The following is an 18,118-nucleotide window of genomic DNA, read 5'->3' on the forward strand; positions in this document are numbered from 1 at the left end:
TGAACTGCTGTATGGAAAGTGAATTTGCTCTGTAAATCTTCACCTAAATAAAAATAAATAAAATAAAATAATAATAATAATAAAAAAAGAATAATACTGATTGTCCCAGATGTCTGAAAAGTATATTTTTATATGAGAAAGTGAATCGACTCTCACTGCTATCACTAAGATTTGATGAGATGAGACTCGTAGCTTTACAGCACGGGGAAGTGTGGTTGTAGTTAGTCCTATGTCCAAATATTCCTGTTCTCCTCATACATGTTAAGACTATACTTCCCAACCCCCTCTACAGTTCAGCTTGGTCACATGACTTGCTTTGGCCAATTAAATGAGAATAGGAATGACATTCTATGGGCTACTTCAGGAGCCATATAGTGGATAAGACTGTTGAGAGAGGGCTCTGGAATCAGACTACATGGGTTTGTATACCAACTCTACTGCTTTTAAGCTGTGTCCTTGGGCAAGTTATTTAATCACTTTGTGCCTCTTTTTCATCATCTGTAAAATAGCAAAACATTGGAATCTACCTCATAGGATATTCCCAGCAGCAAAACCATCTGAGGTCAATCTTTACCCCTTCTATTACTCCAAATTTAAATCTGTGTAGTCTATGCTGTTCACTTACACAGATATGAAATGTTTTAAGGAAAAGCCCATCTGTAAGTTTAAACATCACTACAAAAAGCATTGAGACACAATGTTCTAACAACTGGAATGTTCTATTAGAATGTTCTATTGTCTGGAAAACCTTTGTATCATTCTTTGTTTATAGAATGAAAAGGGAATATATAATGTTATTAATTAAAAAAAAAAAAAAAAAAACATTGCTGTCATGTTGAATTCCAACTCATAGTGACCCTAAAGGACAGAGTAGAACTGCCCCATAAAGTTTCCAAGGCTATAAGCCTTTAGGGAAGCAGACCGCCTTATCTTTTTTCCCATGGAGCAGCTAGTGGGTTCAAACTGACAACCTTTTGGTTAGTAGTGCTTAACCACTATATCTCCAGGCCTTCTTATTAATTAACAATTATGTCAATAAACACAAACCTAATTAGCACTGTAATGGTCAAATTAATTTCCCTTTCTCTGTTAAACAGAATTTAAAATAGATAAACAAAAACCCCACCAAAAAAAAAAGGTTCTTTATTCCCTAAGAGCTGCCTTACTTTGAGAGTTGGACTTTCACATTTCAATAGTGCAAACAGATGGAGAGGAGGCAGTGCATGACTGAGCATTTGAATGTGTGTGTCAGAATGTGTTTATGACACAATTTACAGCCATGGACAGCACTGTGTCACGTAGGTCCTCTAAATATGAGAGCCATATTAATACACGAGCATAGCAAATGTTTTAAAAGTACTTAAAACAGTGCTTTGCATATGGTAAGTGCTCAAAAAACGTTAGTTGAATATTATTACTAAGGTATACGTGCAGAACGTTTTTGAAAGCTGGACACAATCACTCTTTATCTAGACTTTAAGTGCATTCTGAATTGGCCTGCCCATCACTTCTCTGTATGAATAGAAAAAAAATATTAATTTAACTAATTTATTCATTCAACAGACATTTGGTAGGCAGTGCAGGAATACAGAGATCCATAAAACACAGACTTCTTTCAAGGCTATAAATGCTGTCGCAAGACGGAGCCTTAGGGCGCACTTTTAGCTGCTGTGACTATTTCAGGATTTACTTCTGGGAAATGCCATTATAGTTACTGCTGTATGAGAGTTTCATGTGAGGCTGGAAAAGTTTCTAGAGAGTTTCCACAGCTGAAGGTCACCAGCACAGATGGGACTGCTGTTGTCAGGAAGGTAGAAACGTCCACTCTGCTCCGCATACAATCTCCCTAATACTGAAGGCTCAACACATGAGGACGACCTTCCTGGAGAGAAGGTTATTCTTTGGAAAAGAACATTAGAGTGTCTGACAAGTAGGGTGAAATAGCACTAAATCACTAGGCAATAACACATGAGCAAGAGCTGACAGGGAGACTCAGAGAGGACATTAAGTTCAAATTTCTGGTCCTAGTCCTCTTGGGAATCTCGTTTTGCCCACCAGCCCACAGAAGAAGGGTAAATACTTAGTCTCACTGGTCTAACTCTCTACCACATTCTCTCCCTCCAACCCCTCACAACCCTCATTATGCAAGAAGCTTGGGGAATTTCAAGGGGTTGAAGATAAGAGTGTGGAGAGGAAGTCAAGCTCATAGGTCCATTCTGGTCCTGGCCTGCCTTAGTCCAATATGGCCAGATGGATTTAAGACTACAGCAGGGGTCAGCTCCTCCTCAAAGTGCAACTCTTAGAATTTGTTTCCTTTTGGCTGTTTACAAACCCTCTCACAAACCCTCTTATAACCCCTCAGGATTAAAATTCCAGAATTCCTGATTTTGTGGCTCCAGGATAGACCCTGGAGTCAGAACTATGACCATCATTAGCACTGTGGGAGAAGAGAGAGACTCTCAACCCTGGCCTAACCATCAGTGGCTTAGTAACTGACTAGTATTATTGTTGTTGTTGTTATTTGCCGTCGAGTCGGACTCGACCCCTCCTTGAGTTTCTAAGGCAGTATCACTATGGAAGTAGATTGCCCAACCTTCCTTCCAAGGAGTGGCTGGTGGGTTTGAACTATCAGCCTTCTGGTTAGCAGTCAAGCACCTTAGGCACTATGCTACCAGAGCTCCTGAGCAGTATATAACACCCTTTCTAATTATTTGATTCCAGCACACCAGTATGGGCTTTCAAGTAGAAAACCTATGATGCTATGTCTTTACTTAGGTATGTACACATGCATTTTTAGTTTTAAATATTTGAAGATGGAAGATGAACCAGTAAATAGGAATATACAATATACATCTGAAAGAAGTAAAAAAACAAAACAAAACAAAAAAACAGAAAAGGTGCATTATCTTCAAGTGATCTTCCCAGAGATCTGAGTGAGATGTCAGTTCAGCCTCCCCACCCCCCACTTTTTTTTCTAAAAAAGAAAATAGCAACTTTTACTCTTGGCATGAACCTGCCTACCATGACCAGAGAGCTGAGAAGTAAATAGGAGCCAGAGAGCAAGGAGAGACCATGCAGAGAAAGAAAGTGAAAAGAACTCAACGAAAACTTTCCCAAACTATGACTTCCAAAAACAACTTAAAACACAATACTTTTTATGCATAACAAAAATAGTTACTATTTGCTTTATTCTTTTATATTTTGTTTTATAAGAATCTATTCTTTTATTTTATCTTGTAAAAATGAAAGCAATAGACAACACTGAAGGACCCATTTTAATTGGCCTTATCATTGGTAATCCATCACACACATTTTAAGGATTTCTGATTAACCAACATATGAAACATTAGAAAGATCTGTAATTTCCTCTGAAGTTTCTTCTAATCTTTTTATAGAAAATTTATTCTTCTAAAATTCTGAAAACAACAATGTAATCTATTGAGATCCTAGAGTTTAATGCCTGGTGGTATCTTACAAGCTATTTTTAAATCAATTTCCTTGATATCTGAGAACACTTAATTGGAAATCTAAATACTGAAAAACTGACCTTTTTTTTTTATAGTACTCAAGAAACACAGTACTAATATTGCTTTCCATTAGATAGAAAGCAAACCACTCTTCTTAATTGAGATAATCTATGAGAACTGTATTTTTAGCAAATGAAAATATGCAATTGTACTTCTTCTGGCTCTTCTATAACAAAAGAGTTCATGGACATTCCAGCCAAGCTGAGTTTGTTCCTTAAATAAAGTAAGTGACTGGATGGTACCTGGCCTTACATCTTCCAAGGCCAAAGTGATAGAACAGGAAATAGCCAAAAGGAAACTATATCCACAAAATAACCTATCTTCCTCCCCTCTCATTAGTCTCAAGAGAAAAATCAGAATCAAGCAAAGTCAGAATTAGATGTCATTTCCCTTACTTGATGCAGAATTGCTGAGGCCAGCTTATGAGCATGGTGTGACAAAAGGTAATGACAGAAAGAGTATTGGATTAAGTCAAAAGACTAGGATTGGGATCTGGCTCCATCACTAGCTGCTTATGTGGTGTTGACATCACATAACTCCCTGAACCTCAGTTTCCTCACATGTGAAAAGAAGAAAACCATGCCACCCAGGGTTATTGTGAGATTCAAATCAGATGATGAGTGTGAAAAGCAATGTATAAACTGGCAAGTACTAAACAACTGCCAGTTGTTTTTTTTTCCTTTATTTTGCTTTTTTACCAGAGACTCTAGATTTCTTCCTAAAGAATAACTATGCCAGTGTGCTACGCTTGCTCATAAGCCAGGAAGATCAGTCATGACGTTAGAGGTCACAGGATCCAAGAAATTTACTCAGCAACTAACCAGCACTTTGTCAGGATATGGTCACAGACAACGTTGGTAATCCAAGCCATGAGATTTGTGTCCATCCCAACAAAGTCCACTAAACAGTAGCCTCTGAGCATTTCTAAATCTAATTATTAGAAATTTGGAAGAACAAAATAACAATTGCACATGAACCTTTGGGAGTCTGGTTGGCTTAGCAGAGGCTGCAAGCCACAGTTTGACTGTAAACATCTCTCCTTACAGTATCACATCCTCCAATTCACACTCATATCCAGTAAAGAAAGTAAGTTGCTGGCAATAAGAAAGAATAGAGATTCTATGTCCGTTTCAGAAAGGCATGGATTTCCATGATGTAAAATTAGATCAAGTCAACATCATTTTTATAAAAACAATGAAGTCACCCTTCTCCAGGGGAAAAAACTTAAATACACATAGCAGTACATGGAAAGATATCTGCCCTATACTTAACAACTTATCCTTTGTGTTTTTCCAAGGTTTTCTTGGAAATTAACTTATTCTCAAAAACTGCTAAAAGAAGAGAGGAAGGAAAGACAAGCAAATGCAGAGAGAAATGAACATAGACACAGAGAAAAAGAATGGGCTGTGGGTTCAGATGAATAAGGAAAAGATAATGATTATTTTGAGCTTTTAAGATAGGTAGGAACTGTATTTTGTAAAAGGGGAAAAGTCTAGTCAGAAAAGTGCAATAATGTCTGTGATTAAAGGCTCAGAGATAAGATCAAATTTGTAAACAGTAAGGGGAAAGATCCAGCCAAGGTCCTGCCCAGGGAGGGATGTATGGGCTTCAAAGTAGAAAAAGACAGAACACAGTTAAGGTTAGATTGAGAAGGAACTTAACATCCACATTGAGAAGATTGGGCAATGAAGTAAGGATGAGTTTTTGAACTAAGAAATGGCATCATTAAAAGTCTGCTATAAACCCTAAAAAATAATGTAGAATTTGCAAAACACTACATAATGTGTATGATTTGGAGGACACTGTGCTGAGTGAAATAAGTCAATCACAGAAAGACAAAATTGTATTAGTTCACTATTGTAAAAAGTCAAGGGAAAGGTTTATATAAGGAAGGAAACTTTCTTTGTTGGTTACCAGGGAGTGGGAAAGGGAGGGAACACTGTAGATGGGTAGAGAAAAGTACTGATTTGAGTGAAGGGAAGGGCAGTGTACCAAAAGTGAGTGATCAAAACAGTGGCAAAAACTGGAAGAAAAAGCCACAGAGAGGTACCTAAGAGGTACAGACAATAAAGATAAACGCTTTCACGTATACAATACTGTATCATCAGTGATAACAAACATTAATCTACAAGTAAATAGATGGGTAGACAGGTTGAATGAACAGGTATGTCTAGGGGAAAGGGAATATAACTATGACCATATATAAGTTGGCAGGGGATATTTCTACATATGTATTTGTATGTGTTGTAAGAATGTCCAAATATATAATAGAGCTAACAAGGGGCGATGTTATGATAACTTCTTGGCCACAGCCAAGCACCCTGAGGAAGCAAGGAGTTAGACTGTGGGCTTGGGGCCATGGTCACAGGGGATATCAAGCTCAATTGGCATATCACACTACACAAAAACACTGTTCTATATCTACTTTGGTGAGTAGTAATTGGGGTCCTAAAGGCTTGCAAGCAGCTGTCTAGATGCAACAATGGGTCTCTTTTCATCCAGAGCAAAGAGGAATGAAGAAAACCAAAGATGCATGGAAACAAATAGAGCAAGGGACTAGTAGATCATGCGATCCTCAGCCTATATGACCATGAGACCAGAACTAGATGGTGCTCAGCTACCACTTTCAACCACTCAGAAGGGGATCAGTGCAGGAGATCCTGGATAGAATGGAAGAACAATGTGGAACAAAATTCAAAATCACACACACACACACACACACACACACACAAACAGGTTTGCTGATCTGATAGAGCCTGGTGAGAACCCCAAGACTATGGCCCTGCGGTGTAGTGAATTACATAGTATAGCTTTTCTAGCAACAGTCTTTGTAAGTCCCACTGGATTACTGTGAGTAGCTGCTTTTAAACTCCTGATTGTTAAAGTCATCCACCTGTGGTATTTCTGTTGCAGCAGCATGATGTAATCTTCTGGGAAAGTTCACTCTTTCTCAGGTGTATAGAACTCTGATGTTGGGATTGGTTAGTTAAGTCACTCTGCCAGGCTTAAAAAGAGGCTCTAGAGGCAGAGTAGAATTCTCACTGCTGGCTGAGAGAGATGCGCAACTGAGAAATAGCAGCAGTAGAACCAAGAGGTACAGGACAGAGCAACAGGCTTATCTGGCCCATAAAGAGAGAGGCCAGGCCGAGAGACCAAGGTCCAGAGAGGCGTGTCTAAGGGCACAGCAGAAGGGAGACTGTTCTGATCAAAGAAATGTATTCTGAGCATGTTCTTGAGCTCGAATTGTAGCCTGTTGCTTCCCTAATAAGCCCCATAATCTGTGAGCTCTGTGTGGTCACTGCAGCAAATTATCAAACCCAGCAGAGAGGTGGTGGGTGCCGTGGGAGGGATGGTTGATGTCAAGGTTGGTAAGAGGGCTGGAGGGTGGCAGCATATCTGGCATCATAGGAAGAGGCCTTGGGCTGCTGATGGTGATTCTGTCTTCCTCTTGTGTAATCAGAGGAGGTTAAAAAATGTCACCTCCCTGCCCCTTCACCAGGCCCCTAGTTACAGTGAGTTCAGGTCTGGAACTGAACCCACTCCTATGACTTCCAGCCAAACGGAAAGACATAGAGGGTGAACATTTACATCAGGTAGATACACTCCTTAAAGTGATCAATCATGGGAGAACAGAAGGGCAGTGTTTGCTCAGGGAGATAGCTCGGTGGGGGTGGGGGGCAGGAATATATAGGAAAGAAGGACACAGGGAAGTGGTAACTACAGGGAGGAAGCGGGAAGAGAGCTGTTAAATTGTGGGGAATTGCAGTCAAATCATGAAACAAAATGTGTGTGAACTTCTGTATGGAAAGTTCTGTAAACTTTCACCCAAATCACAATTTAAAAAAAAAAAAAAAAGACTGCTATAAGGAGATCATTCGACAGTAAATATTCCCAGCTTCTATTATGATTCTCACCTTTTTGCCAATAACTCCCAAACCTAACCCTACCATTTTGAATCATTACCTATTCCACATCTTCATTTAAATATCCTGCCATCACCCCATAGGAACTCAGTTCTATCTATATGTAAATAAACTCATCATCTTGTCCTCAGAATTATTTCCCATAGCTTCGTAACTTTCCCATACCTCATCCTTCCTTATCTTCTCTTTCTTTTCTTCTTTTTTTTCATCTTCCACCCTAAACACATGCAATCACCAATTCCAACTGAGTTCTCCTTCACAGAGTCATAAGAATTTGTTGGGCTATCTCCACAAACAATCTCTTATTTCAGGCTCTTGTTATGCAGAGTAGCATATAGCAACTGTCTTCTAATTGATATTTCTTTTGCCAGTCTTTTTTAAGTGTAACCCATGCTCCCCACAATAACTCTTTGCACATATTTTCGAATACTTGACCATCCTTTGTGCCTCTATGTCTTGACAGAGGTTCTACTCTGCCCGGAATTGCCTCTTACCCCTGTCATACTTGGGAGCCCCTAACTTTCATTCAAGACCCAACTCAAATTCAAGCTACCTTCTCCAGGTATTTACTTACTCTCTCATCCATATGTCAGAGCTCTTGATAAATACCTTTACTACAGCAGATATCTTACACTCTGATTGTAGTGTGGTACTCGTACTCTTCCCTATCAGACTCTACATTTCTACAATGTGTCATGCTTATGTTTGTATCCCAGTATACAGCACAAAACCCAGTCCAGAGAAGAAATACATATTTTAGACTTTGTGGGCCATATAGCTTCTGCTGCAATTACTCTACTCTGCTGTTGTAGCACAACAGCAGTCGCAGCCAATACATAGCAGTGTTCCAGTAAAGCTTTATTTACAAAAATAAGTGGAAGGTCAGATTTGGCTCATTCCAGTTCTAGAAGCTCAATAAATGTTTATCAAATTAAATTGGATCTGATAATATTAGAAACAAAAACCCAGTCCTTTCCCTCAAATGATTACTTATCTTATCGCAAAGTTGTCATCAGTAGTTGCAACCTTTAAGACATTATTTCACAGGCAAATCCACTACAATCACTCAATAACCCATTGCAGAAATGATTGCAATAGGGTAGAAAGAAAATGTGGCTCTGAGGTAATTGTATGGCTGATCTTGGGGCCAATCTCCCACCCTCAACTAGCCCCAGGCATTGGATCCTAGCCAGGTGTCACTGCCTCCAGAAAGACAACCTTTACTTTCTGAAAGGAGTAGCCACCTCAAGCTTCTATTCCATGCCTCCAATATTTACCTGGCCTTCATCTCAGGTTTCTGATGTTATCACTATAAAAAGAAAATTACTTGAAGCAGCAGGCAGATAGAAATAAGCTCCCATGCTAAAGTGGGTCACAATTTTCAACCTGAGCAGGGAAGACTTCCTCATGTTCCAGAGTGTTGTCATACAGAAGTTATTAAACACTACTTTTGAGCTGTGGTGTTGGTGAAGAATGCTGAAAGTGCGGTGGACTGATAAAATAACCAACAGGTCTGTCCTGGAGGAAGTGCAGCCAGAATGCTCCTTAGAGGTGAAGATGGCCAGACTTCATCTTACATACTTTGGTCATGTTGTCAGAAGGGACCATTCTCTGGAGAAGGATGTCATGCTTGGTAAGGTGGAGGGTTGACGAAAGAGGGGAAGGCCCTCAATGAAGTGGACTGACATAGCAGCGCTGGTGATGCGCTTGAGTGTAGTGGGAATCATGGAGCTGGCTCAGGACCAGGTGGTGTTTCATTCTGCTGTGCATAGGGTCACTATGAGTCAGAGACGACTCGATGGCACTTAACAACAACTCTAACCTAGACCTTCTTACATAAGTAACATAACAACCAGAAAAAAAAGGGGGAAGGGGTGGGGAAGAAATAAGCTGAAAAAGAGAGAAGCTTATTGAATTAAAGGTAAGAACCATGTCTTATTCACTTCTGCCTAGGCAAAATACCTGGTATATAGCAGACCAGGAAGGGTTTGGAGAATGAATGAATTTATTAAATCAAGGATCTAGATCAGCCAGGTTTGCCAAAATATACGTACATGTTTCAAAATCAGAAAGACCTGTCAGGGAGTACAACTCTGTGTTAGACTGGGTTCTCTAGAGAAGCAAAACCAGTAAAGCTTAAATAGAGAGAGAAAGAGAAATTTATCTTAGGAAAATGGCTCACACACTTATAGAAGCAGGCAAGTCCAAAGTTCTTGGATCAAACGTCAAGCTGGAGGCTTTTTCCAACTCATGTAGCTGCAGGGGCTGATGAGCTCAAGGTTGGCAGGCAGTATACTGGCTGTTGATTCCAATGAATGATGAATCCAAGATCTCCAGGCCGAATCGTGGATTGCTCACTCACAGACAGCTGTAGGCAGCACAACAGAATCCCGATCCACAGAAGAATGTCTCTTTTCCCAGTATGTCCATAAATATACTGGAAGCAGGCCACACCCCTAGGGAAACTCCCTTTCAATGGATTGGCCGCTCAAAACATATACATCTGATCCCATCATTGGAACAACCCACACCACAATTGCTTAAACCACACAGAATTGTGGTCCAGCCAAGTTGACACACAGCTCCAACTATCACAGTCCACCCCTTGTCAATTCGGCAATTGTATACATCTTCATAACCATATATAATCTCTAAATAAGGACAATTATAAAGTCATATTTGTGTCTAACATGATACGCTAACATGTGTACAACTGAAACACATTAACCATATTTACATTTCACAGTTCATAACAGAAGGAAAAAAAATATTGGATGCACATATACAATGAAGAAATATAACAATCACAGTCCTCATTTCTGCAACTGGTCACATGGTGACCCAGATCTTTATTCCTGAAGGGTCTGAGCCATTAGTAGTCATATCAGAATTGGGTTGCTGTAATTTTACTTTAATCACAGGACATGGTAGTACTAAGAGAAGTCCTAAAGAATCTCCTGTATTCCAGACATATTCTTCTTTACCTCCATTATGTAATATCAATCCAATTTCCTCTTGGTAATCAGGATCTATCACACCAGATAGTACAGTAATGCCTTTCTTTGTCTGTTGATCCAGAGGCATGGGGAAGCCAAAATGGCTGGGTGGCATTCTTCATTTCCAGTTCAATGCAATCAGTCTTGTGTCTCCAGGTGGGAGTATTCCTCCCTTTGGGACTAAGATCTCCTGATCTGCAGAGCATAGGGTAGCAAGGACAGGAAGCAAAAATTTTTTGAGTGGGTCACTAGGGGTGATAGTGAGTGGTACCACTCCTGTTTCCACCCCTTGGTTCTCAGACCCATGAATCCTAGCTATTGGAGAAACGGCACCATATATTGAGTGCTGGTTTAGAGCATATACAGCGTCCTGGAGAACACTGCCCCAACCCTTCAAGATATTGCCACCTAGATGGTGCCATAATTGTGTTTTCAGTAGGCCATTCCATCGTTCTTTCAAGCCAGCTGCTTCAGGATGATGGAGAACATGGTAAGACTAGTGAATTCCATGAACATAGGTCCACTGCCACACTTCATTTGCTGTGAAGTGAGTCCCTTGATCTGAAGAAATGCTGTGTGAGATTCTGTGATGGTGGATAAGGCATTCTGTAAATCCATGGATAGTAGTTTTGGCAGAAGCTTGTGTGCAGGGAAGGCGAATCCATATCCAGAATAAGTATCTATTCCAGTAAGAACAAAACACTGTCCTTTCCATGTGGAAGTGGTCCAGTGTAATAAACCTGCCACCAGGTTGCTGGCTGATCACCCTGAGGAATGGTTTCATATCGCGGACTCAGTGTTGGTCTCTGCTGCTGGCAGATTGGGCACTCAGCAGTGGCGGTAGCCAAAATCAGCCTTGGTAAGTGGGAGTCCATGTTGCTGAGACCATGCATAACCTCCATCCCTTCCACCATTCCTTCCACCACGGCCACTTTGTTCATGAGCCCATTGAGCAATGACAGGAGTAGCTGGGGGAAAAGGATGGCTGGTTTCCATTGAATACGTCATTCTATCCACCTGATTGTTAAAGTCCTCCTCTGCTGAGGTCACCTTTTGGTGGGCATTCACATGAGACACAAATATCTTTATTCCTTTGGCCCATTCCACATACCTCTTCCCCATACGTCCTTGTCAGCAATTTTCCAATCATGGTACTTTCAAGTCCCAGACCATCTGGCCAAGCCATTAGCCACAGACCATGAATCCATATACAATCGCACATCTGGCCATTTCTTATTCCATGCAAAGTGAACAGCCATATGCACGGCTCGAAGTTCTGTCCATTGGGAGGGTTTCCCTTCTTGACTGTTCTTCAAGGAAGTCCCAGAAAGGGGCTTCAGTGCTGCTGTTGTCCACTTTCGAGTGGTGCCTGCATACCGCTCAGAATCACCTGTAAACCACACACGAGTTTTCTCTTCTTCAGTCAACTGATCATAAAGAACTCCCCATGAGGCCATAGGTGCAGAGAGGGAGAGGGAAGGTAATGTGACTGGAGTAGAGACTATAGGAATAGGCATTTGGGCCACTTCCTCATGTAACTTACTTGTGCCTTCAGGTCCTGCTCGAGCCCGATCTCTGATACACCACTTCCATTTAATGATGGAGTGCTGCTGTGCACATTCAACTTTATGACTCTGTGGGTCAGACAACACCCAGTTCATGATGGGCATGCCTCATGGTGACTTGGTGGCCCATGGTTAGGTGTTCAGTCTCTACTAAAGCCCAGTAACAAGCCAAAAGCTACTTCTCAAAAGGACAGTAGTTATCTGAGAGGATGGCAGGGCTTTTCTCCAAAATCCCGATGGTCTGCATTGTTATTCACCAATAGGGACCTGCCAAAGGCTCCAAACAGCATCTCAATCTACTACAGACACTTCAAGCACCATTGGATCAGCTGGATCACATAGCCCAAGTGTCAGAGCAGCCTGCACAGTAGCCTGAACCTGTTGCAGAGCCTTCTGTTGTTCTGGGCCCCACTCAAAACTAGCAGCTTTCCAAGACACTTGATAAATAGGCCACAGTAACACATCCAAATGAAGGCTGTCACCTCCAAAATCCAAAGAAGCCCACTAGATGTTGTGCCTCCTTTTTAGTTGTGGGGGAAGCCAGATAAATAACGTATCCTTCACTTTAGTAGGAATATCTCGACATACCCCACACCACTGGACCCCTAGAAGTTTCATTGAGGTAGAAAGTGCCTGAATTTTTGTTGGGTTAATTTCCCACCATCTAGCACACAGATGTCTCACCAATAAGCCTAGAGTCATCGACACTTCCTCCTTATTAGGTCCAATCAGCATAATGTCATCAATATAATGGACCAGTGTGATGTCTTGTGGAAGGGAAAGGCGATCAAGATCCATATGGACTAAATTATGACATAGTGCTGGGGAGTTGATATACCCCTGAGGAAGCATTGTGAAAGTATACTGTTGGCCTTGCCAGCTGAAGGCAAACTGCTTCTGATGGTCCTTGAAATTGGTACTGAGAAAAAGGCATTGGTCAGATTAACAGCTGCATACCAAGTACCAGGAGAGGTACTCATTTGCTCAAGCAATTAAACCACATCAAGAACAGCAGCTGTAACTGGAGTCACCACCTGATTAAGTTTACGATCATCTACTGTCATTCTCCAAGATCCATCTGTTTTTCGCACAGGCTAAATAGGCTAATTAAATGGGGATGTGGTGGGAATCACCACCCCTGCATCCTTCAAGTCCTTGATGGTGGCAGTAATCTCTGCAACCCCTCCAGGGATGCAGTATTGCTTTTGGTTTACTATTTTTTTTAGGTAGAGGCAGTTCTAATGGCTTCCACTTGGCTTTTCCTACCATAATAGCCCTTATTCCACAAGTCAGGGACCCAATGTGGGAATTCTGCCAATTTCTCAGTATATCTATTCCAATTATGCATTCTGGAACTGGGGAAATCACTACAGGATGGGTTCAGGGACCCAGTGGACCCCCTGTGAGACACACCTTAGCTAAGACTCCATCAATAACTTGACCTCCATATGCCCCCTCTCTGACCAGGGGCCACAATGATGCTTTGGGTCTCCTGGAATTAGTGTCAGTTCAGAGCCAGTGTCCAGTAATCCCCGAAAAGTCTGATTATTTCCTTTTCCCCAATGAACAGTCACTCTCGTAAAAGGCCTCAGATTCCTTTGGGGAAGGCTGAGAGAAAGAGTGACATTATAAATTTTTGGCAATGTAGTGGGGTCTTTCCTCAAAGGGACTCGGCCTCCCCTTCACTCAAGGGGTTGTGGGTCTGTAAACTGACTCAAGTCTGGGAATTGATTGAGAGGCCGTGATCCTGTATTCCGGCAATTCAGTCTACGCAGCTGTTCACATGACCTAGAATTCTTCTGTCTATACAGATCAAGTAAATATTTACTAGGTTTGCCATGTATTTCACTACTAGGAACACCATGCACAAGTAGCCAATGTCATAATTCCACATGAGTCAGAGTATTCTGATTACTTTTCTGGCTCTGCTGTCCATTATGGTAACCACACCCACCTTGCCTTCATTGATTAACTGCTGCCACTTGGCACCTACTACCATGGGGTCCAATCAGCCCCATTGTAGCTAAGCGTCTTAGTTCAATTAGGGCAGTTCCCACTGTCAAATCTGGCTTACATAAAATAGCAACCACAGCAGTCTTCAAGGATGCTGAAACTCCCGTCACAAATTTATTCCTCACGATACTATCAAAAGGCATTTCTTCTGGACTCTTCATTTCTGGCTCTAGGGGTCTAATCTGATAAATCCATTCTAACAGAGCAATTTACCTAAGCCTCTGGATACCTTCTCCTACATTATACCAAGGTAGGTCTGGTACTTCAGCTTGACTTAAGGTAGGCCACCACATAATCCATGCTTCAATAAGCCAACCAAATAAACTATTAGATCCTTTCCTAATTTCTCGAGCTGAAACACTGAATGAAGAATTCATCCTTAGTGGGCCTAAATCAATAAACTCAGACTGATCCAATGTTACATTCCTTGCACCATTATCCCACACCCTCAGTAGCCATTCCCATACATATTCTCCAGGGTCTGTCTGTACATGTAAACAAAATCAAGTAGGTCTTTTTGGGTGTAACGTACCACCTCCTCAGTCACACTTTGTATTTCACCTTTTGGGGCTCGCTTGGACTTAACTTTAGTTATAGGTCTAGCAGCAAGAATGGGTGGTTGGGGCAGTTCCTGAGAACATTCAGCAATGTCTTCCATGGTCTCTGCCTCAGGCAATGACCCAGCAGGAACAGCTGGATTAATCCCAAAAAAACTGAGGTGGAGGGGATAATGGTTTTATAGTAATCTCTTCAGGTAGGAGAGATTCAATTGAATTTACAGGCTCCATATCCTTATCTTCTTGACTCTCTGCCCATATGTCCCCATTCCAGGTTTCAGGATCCCATTTTTTCCCAATCCATGCCCTCACTTTAACTTAAGACACCATTCTGGGTTGGCAATTTAATTGGCATTGTAATTCAGCCACCCTTACAATAAGACTCTGGGTTTGGTTTCCAGCCATATCAGCTCTGTTACTAGAAGAAGTAAGGCTTTGTTTCAGAGCACAGCTGGAAACTTTGAGGTATTTTATGCAGTGCTTAAGCTGTGACTCAGCAGCCCTGAACTCATCTTGCTCTTTCACCACTTCATCTAGTGTAAGTAGGACCAACCAACCAGATTCCTTATACTCCTGATGCTGACAAATTGCAGAAAAGTATCAAATATGTAATCACTCAGAGCATCACTTCTCAAAAGTGCTTGATCTATTGGTGGTGCTATTTTGCATATTAATGTTGTCACTTCAGGCCACAGATTAGCAGAGCCCTCTTTACTAAGGGAGGCAGGGTCACCAGTGCCTTTGTGATTAATCAAATTGGAGAACCAATTTAGGAAGACCATCTTTATGATTTTGTCTCTCTAGAACCACTCCTGGTACCAAATGTGTTAGACGGGTTCTCTAAAGAAGCAAAACCAGTAAAGCTTATATATATATAGAGAGAGAGAGAAAGAGAAATTTATCTTAGGAAAATGGCTCACACACTTATAGAAGCTGGCAAGTCCAAAGTTCTTGGATCAACTGTCAAGCTGGAGGCTTTTCCCAACTCATGCAGCTGCAGGAGCTGACGAGCTCAAGGTTGGCAGACTGGCTGATGACTCCAACGAATGATGAATCCAAGATCTCCAGGCCAAATGGTAGATTGTTTGCTCACGGACAGTTGTAGGCAGCATAACAGAATCCTGATCTACAGAAGAGTATCTCTTTTCCCAGGGTGTCCATAAATATACTGGAAGCAGGCCACACCCCTAGGGAAACTCCCATTCAACAGATTGGCTACTGAAAACATACACATCTGATCCCATCATGAGAACAACCCACATCACAATTGTTTAAACCACACAGAATTGTGGTCCAGCCAAGTTGACACACAGCTCCAACTACCACAGATGTTGAGCCATTTTCCTGACGTGAGTAGGGGGAAAACCTGTCCCCTTACTTTTTCCAACAGACTTACCATCTTGAGTATCTGGCCTCAGGATTTGGGTCCGGAGCTCCTCCAGATTAATTTCGAGACACCTACAGATCTCCTCACAGCTATAGGGTTCTGGGTGAAGTGCATCCTCTATGATCAACAACATTTCCTCCAGACTGACCCCTAGTTTGGCTTGTACTTCCTCCAGCTGCAGTATTTCATCCCATGGCAGGCTTTTGTACTTAGCCAGAAGCTGCAAGTTCAAACCAAGATAATGGTCAGTTTTCATTTCAAACACTGAAATGTACCATTTTAATAAGCTAAATCAAACTTTACACTGTTTTGGGTTTTTGGTTTTTTTTTTCCATTCAACCTATCCAAATTTCCCACCATCATTTGGAAATGTACACTGGGTTCAGATGTTTGGAATTAAACATGCTTATGTGACACCCACAGACTACATAGTTAAGTATTTGCCCTTCTGAAAAAATAAAAACTTACCTCCACCGATTTTTTTTTCCTTGCTTGTCACCACTTTCCCTTAGGGCTATTTCTTTGAATAATTCCCTTCTTTTATCCCTAATTCAGTTCATCCCTACTACACCCCTCTCTATAAATCCACAGAAAACTACTCACTTCTCATGTGACCTGGGTCCAGAGGTGGACTCTGCATGCCCCATCTCATTTGAGCACTTCCTGTTTACTCCATGCCTCTTTGAAAATGGCTAATGAATTTAAGTATCTGGGCATTTGGAGTAAAGTCCCAGATTTTAAATGAAAACCTCATTTGTGACCTTATGAAAAACCATTTCATTAGGTAGCTGGTAGTAGTAGAGCTGTGAGTTTCCCCACCCTCAAGAAGAGTTTCATTACCAATTGCGTCCCACTCAATATGATGGAGAGAGTCAGTACAAACCAAACCTTTGAAATCAGGTGCACTCACAGGAACCCAAATCATGAATATGTTTCTCTCATTCTCCCCAAACCACTCACTGAGCCCTGTGGAACAGCTGACAACCAGAACTCACTGCTCTCACTCTGAGGTCTATAAAAGTTATTCCCTAGGTGTCAGGACAGCAGGTGCAGATAGTACAAAGAGCAAAAAGAGGCAAGCAGGAAGAGGGAAAATTAGTCTTCAAGGAAACATGCATCTGATTTACTCTTCTATTATGCTGATGATTTGATTTTCTTTTCAACAGGAAGCAGGGTTTACCAAAAGACCACTGTACTTTACTTAGGGACACTTACTTCTGAAGAATGTTAATAACAGAAGTTCTTAAACTCACTGTTGTTGTTGTTGTTATGTGCTGTCAAGTCGGACCCGATTCATAGTGACCCCTCCTTGGGTTTCCGAGGCAGCATCATTATGGAAGTAGATTGCCCCCCCCATCTTCCTTCCAAGGAGTGGCTGATGGGTTTGAATGGCCAGCCTTCTGGTTAGCAGTCAAGTGCCTTAGCCACTATGCTACCAGAGCTCTCCTTAAACTCATTAATACTCCTTTTAAAATCCTGCCTCATACATATGAAAGGAATTAATGATTTTAAGGCAGAACTGGGATAAAAGATAATAGGATTATTTTTCCTGTTGAATTATTTCACTGAATATGGTGCCTTTTTTAAAAAAAAGCAGGGTCATGAGCTAAGACCTATCTGGTAATCTTGTTTGCTTAGCATAAAAAATAATAATAATAATAATAAAAAGCTCATTGCCACTGAGTAAATTCCAACTCATAGTGATCCTATATGACAGAGTAGAACCACCTCATAGGTTTTTCAAAGCTGTAATCTTTAAAGAAGCATACTGTCACATCTTTCTCCTGCAGAGTGGCTAGTGGGTTCACCCTGAGCAATTAACCACTGCACTACCAGAACACACCTAGAGTTTATTATGAGTGCTGGGTTCACAGAATTGGAGTCAATCTATGGCTCTTTCTTTCAATTCATTCATGTTCCATATTCCAATTTACTTTGTGTGGAAAAAGAGCTAGAGGCAAGGATATCTTAGACTGAAGCTTTCTTTTGTGTGTGTGTGTGTGTGTGTGTAATTTTTATTTATTTATTTATTTTAATTTTTTTATTCTGATTTCGGTGAAGATTTGTAGAGAAAATTCACTTTCCATACAGCAGTTCACATATACTTTGTCTCATGTCATTGACCACAGTTTACCACAATGCAACAGCTC

General features: G+C 41.2%; 1 protein-coding gene across 1 annotated transcript in view; it reads right to left on the reverse strand.

Moving 5' to 3' along the window:
* GALK2 (galactokinase 2) overlaps positions 1 to 18,118 on the reverse strand; it is a 184,278-nt gene that overhangs the window by 42,221 nt on the left and 123,939 nt on the right. The window contains exon 7 of the mRNA XM_007935195.2: positions 15,978 to 16,188. Within this exon, the coding sequence (XP_007933386.2) occupies positions 15,978 to 16,188 (211 nt within the window). The remainder of the gene's footprint in view (positions 1 to 15,977; positions 16,189 to 18,118) is intronic.

Source organism: Orycteropus afer, unplaced genomic scaffold, assembly GCF_000298275.1.
Source record: "Orycteropus afer afer isolate SDZICR_OR568_19922 unplaced genomic scaffold, OryAfe1.0 scaffold00026, whole genome shotgun sequence".
Taxonomy (NCBI): domain Eukaryota; kingdom Metazoa; phylum Chordata; class Mammalia; order Tubulidentata; family Orycteropodidae; genus Orycteropus; species Orycteropus afer.